At 40.3% G+C, this 4,969-nt stretch overlaps 1 protein-coding gene across 1 annotated transcript in view; it reads right to left on the bottom strand.

Annotated features, from left to right (window-relative positions):
* Positions 1-4,969, bottom strand: part of LOC107565223 (fermitin family homolog 2-like) — a 60,823-nt gene continuing 55,854 nt past the window's right edge. The window contains exon 13 of the mRNA XM_016250441.1: positions 1-815. Coding sequence (XP_016105927.1) covers positions 613-815 — 203 coding nt within the window. The 3' untranslated portion in view covers positions 1-612. The remainder of the gene's footprint in view (positions 816-4,969) is intronic.

Here is a 4,969-nt window from a genome sequence, read left to right as displayed (position 1 = left end):
AAAAAAATATGTCTCATTACATGTAATGTAGTGTTGAACACACGAACCTTCAAGCGACAGCTTATCTTCCAAGTGCTTAGAAAGGACCAAACTGAAGACTGCGGAGCTGAAGCTTAGCATCTTTACTCATCGGTCGATAGCGTTCGGAAGCAGCAGCGTTAAAGCTAGTGTAACATTTCCTTCTCTAGTGTCTCTAAGACGTCACTTTAAAGTGAGTTATCATTAAAGATTAACAGGCACAAACGAGCACCGCACATTCGACAGCTACCCAGAGACGACGTAAATTAGTGACAAATAAATAACCGGCATTTGTTGCTGTGCGCCAAGCTGGTGTATTTCTACTTTAGGGTCAAAGGTCATAGATATAGGACGTGTATAACAGTAAGCTACTATCGCTTCATCTCAAACTCTCAAATCACTTCTGGAGGGAAGCAGTAAACGGCTCTGCTGAAACAGAGCTTCATGTCTGCTAGTGTTTTGAACGCGTTCATGCGCATAAACAGAATAAAACAAAAAACAAAACAGTTATGATGCGGCCACAATGGAGTGGTTAAAAAGAGATGAAGATGAAGAAGAAGAGGAGGAGGTGTGAAAGAGTGAGTGTTGCAGCGCTCAGACCCAGCCGCTGGTCAGCTTGTAGAACATCTCCTCGTCTAGAGACTCGTTCTGGTCCTTGGCACGCGTGGACAGGAAGATGTAGCCGCCGATGAACTCGTGCACCACTTTGCAGTCCACCTCGGCACAGATGAACGCCAGACTGGGCTCGTCTGCAAACTCCACCGTCACCTGCGTGAGAGCAGAGCAGATGCTGATGTGAGGTCAAGGTGATGCGTGCTGATTTACAGATGTTAAACCCACAGTCTAGAGGTCTGTAAATGATCAAACTCTGCTGTTAAACCTGCTTCACACTCAATCTCCTCCAGGTCTACCATCGTCTGTTTGATAGTTTAGAGTTGCAGTAAAAGCTCTTTGTGTAATTGTAGAAACGTCCAGCTTCAGATTTTGATCAAGTAAGCGTCAGAATAACGTCAGTAATATCTCCAGATGAACACTTACTGCACTGAAGCAGCTCAGCTTTACTTGATTCTCCATCAATCATGTTTTAGAGTCTCAAATCTGATCCTCAGGATCTTTTGAGGAGCGTTTGTTTCCAGCAGCTTTACTTTCACTGTTCCTCAGCGGAGGAATGATCTTCACAAGCCTCTAGAACATCTCACATCGTCTGAGGAGCCTTGATTTCTTCAGCTCTCAGTCACTGCATTATATGTTTGGAGCATTTCACTCTCATCTCACTGAGACAGATTACGGGAGATATAGAGACGACTGATATTTAGATCACTTCAGTTCTGCTGTACTGTTATAAACATCTCACTGATTTACAAGCATCAGAATTTCATGTTACTTTTTTGTCCATATATATCAGGATCTGCACCAATTTGCATATTTTGCTCAGTCTCTAAATAATTTGAATCTCTGAGCTGTTTTTTTCCCCTTCTTCTATAGTCTGACCATATCAGACTAGTAGCCATAAATCATAATATTTAGAAAACACATGCAATGGGTTAACAAACTTCAAACTTCGTTTCATTTCATTTCGAAAACTTTCGAAGACTATTATTTCATGTCAGGCTACTAACCCAAGGGATTTGTTTCACTCAATAGCTGAGATGTCACAACCATTAACTATAAAAAGCCAAAATTCTGTCAATTCTGATTGAGGGCCATGTGCTGAAAGTAAATGCTGCATTATGTCCAACTACAGTGGGTACGGAAAGTATTCAGACCCCCTTAAATTTTTCACTCTTTGTTATATTGCAGCCATTTGCTAAAATAATTTAAGTTCATTTTTTTTCCTCATTAATGTACACACAGCACCCCATATTGACAGAAAAACACAGAATTGTTGACATTTTTGCAGATTTATTAAAAAAGAAAAACTGAAATATCACATGGTCCTAAGTATTCAGACCCTTTGCTGTGACACTCATATATTTAACTCAGGTGCTGTCCATTTCTTCTGATCATCCTTGAGATGGTTCTACACCTTCATTTGAGTCCAGCTGTGTTTGATTATACTGATTGGACTTGATTAGGAAAGCCACACACCTGTCTATATAAGACCTTACAGCGCACAGTGCATGTCAGAGCAAATGAGAATCATGAGGTCAAAGCAACTGCCTGAAGAGCTCAGAGACAGAATTGTGGCAAGGCACAGATCTGGCCAAGGTTACAAAAAAATTTCTGCTGCACTTAAGGTTCCCAAGAGCACAGTGGCCTCCATTCCTTAAATGGAAGACGTTTGGGACGACCAGAACCCTTCTTAGAGCTGGCCGTCTGGCCAAACTGAGCTATCGGGGGAGAAGAGCCTTGGTGAGAGAGGTAAAGAAGGAACCCAAAGATCAGTGTGGCTGAGCTCCAGAGATGCAGTTGGGAGATGGGAGAAAGTTGTAGAAAGTCATCACTGCAGCCCTCCACCAGTCGGGGTTTTATGGCAGAGTGGCCCGACGGAAGCCTCTCCTCAGTGCAAGACACATGAAAGCCCGCATGGAGTTGTGAGATGGTGAGAAATAAGATTCTCTGGTCTGATGAGACCAAGATAGAATTTTTTGGCCTTAATTCTAAGCGGTATGTGTGGGGAAAACCAGGCACTGCTCATCACCTGTCCAATACAGTCCCAACAGTGAAGCATGGTGGTGGCAGCATCATGCTGTGGGGGTGTTTTTCAGCTGCAGGGACAGGACGACTGGTTGGAATTGAGGGAAAGATGAATGCGGCCAAGTACAGGGATATCCTGGACGAAAATCTTCTCCAGAGTGCTCAGGACCTCAGACTGGGCTGAAGGTTTACCTTCCAACAAGACAATGACCCTAAGCACACAGCTAAAATAACAAAGGAGTGGCTTCACAACAGCTCTGTGACTGTTCTTGAATGGCCCAGCCAGAGCCCTGACTTAAACCCAATTGAGCATCTCTGGAGAGACCTAAAAATGGCTGTCCACCAACGTTTACCATCCAACCTGACAGAACTGGAGAGGATCTGCAAGGAGGAATGGCAGAGGATCCCCAAATCCAGGTGTGAAAAACTTGTTGCATCTTTCCCAAAAAGACTCATGGCTGTATTAGATCAAAAGGGTGCTTCTACTAAATACTGAGCAAAGGGTCTGAATACTTAGGACCATGTGATATTTCAGTTTTTCTTTAATAAATCTGCAAAAATGTCAACAATTCTGTGTTTTTCTGTCAATATGGGGTGCTGTGTGTACATTAATGAGGGAAAAAAATGAACTTAAATGATTTTAGCAAATGGCTGCAATATAACGAAGAGTGAAAAATGTAAGGGGGTCTGAATACTTTCCGTACCCACTGTATATTATATAATAATTCCCTTTTTTTTCTTCAAATTCATTCTGTTATGCTATGTTTTTTTTACCCAACCCCCTGTAAAATGTACAATTCTACAGTAAAATCCTGTTAATTATAAATTACCTTACCATATATTCTTAAAAATAGCATTATATGTAATTTTACTGTAAATTACTGTTGAATGTATGGGTTTTACAGGCAAAAATATTAACTACTGTATAATTTATAGTGGAAAACGAAACATCACATAACAAATCATGATGATTTGATTATTTTATATTACATTATCATATTTTAAGTAATCTTAATTTTTCTCATGCTTGTTTCCAATAATGTACCTTAGGTATCATATTTTCGGTTAGTGAATGTTTATTGCATTATTGTAGTGTCATGTGTGTTATCCTGCTAGTATCTGCTAGTGTTTTGTGTTTATGACCCTGTGCATCATCATGTTTTATGGACAGACCACTGAACTCTGATTCATCATGTGGCTTTCTATATTACTATGGTGCTTATTGGTATATGCAAACATAGTATTATTTGACTCAGAATCACAGTATGTCAGATCTTCTGCAATCAGAATGAGCCATAGTTACAAATGGCCTTAATAGACCTTTATCACACTTCCTATATCCGTCGTGTGAAGCGGTGTATCGTCACTTCCGGTCCCGTCGCACCACTATCAAAACTAATGGGAGAATCCTTTCTTTTTTTCACCGGTGTTACTGCAGCGTACCTGGCTGCTTTCATTTTAAACAACGACACTGCGACAGTTTTCAGGATGAACCGCGAGCCAGTTGAAAATCGATTCAAATCGGTTGAGATGCCAAACAAATCGCGATACAATTGGAGCAGGAGTTTATATGAATGCATCTCGGAGGGGAACTGACAGTCTTTAGAAAGGTTTAGATGGCATTTTCTTTTAATCTTGCCTCTGAAAGATGCATATTAAAGTAGAGTGAATAAGTGCAGCTCTGCTTTGTTTGCAGCGGTAAAACACTGTCTCATTGCTGTTCATAAGCGCCACCTGCTGGCAGAGAGAATCTGCATCTCATTCAGCTTGTCTGCCGTTTCCTTCAGATACGTTTTATGTAGTATAGTTTCACAAAACTAAAGTCAGACCATCCTGTTTTTGCTTCAAATTTTGAAATTATACAATCTAATTTAGATTAAAACTGCTCATGCTGCATGCATGCTGCATCTTTGTTTGGATCATGATTAAAATGCAGTGGTTGCCTCTTATTTTAAATGGAAAGAGCTTATTTTGTTTATATGAAGACATTTCTTTTATTTGTGAAACTTATTTGATTTGGGGTTTGTTTTAATATTTCTATTGACCCGAGTATAAGACGATGTTTTTTGCTTGGAAATACATCTGAAAAAACGCGGTCATCTTATATTCAGGGTCTAGACTTTGACATGTTGATAATACACCCACAACAATAGGTGGCACCAAATACACATAAAACGAGTGTGTCATGAAATACGTAATGTAATGCGTGTTGTAAAGATCGCGAGTAAAAACAAGAGAAAGAAAAGCTTACAGCTGCATGAGTCGTGACTGTCACGTTAGCCTGATGGCACCAAACTCTCTTTGTGATTTTAAA

The sequence above is a fragment of the Sinocyclocheilus grahami genome, unplaced genomic scaffold (assembly GCF_001515645.1).
Source record: "Sinocyclocheilus grahami isolate Dianchi unplaced genomic scaffold, SAMN03320097.WGS_v1.1 scaffold989.1, whole genome shotgun sequence".
Classification (NCBI taxonomy): Eukaryota; Metazoa; Chordata; class Actinopteri; order Cypriniformes; family Cyprinidae; genus Sinocyclocheilus; species Sinocyclocheilus grahami.
The sequence above is the reverse complement of the archived record's forward strand: the minus strand, read 5'-3'. Positions and strand labels throughout refer to the sequence as shown.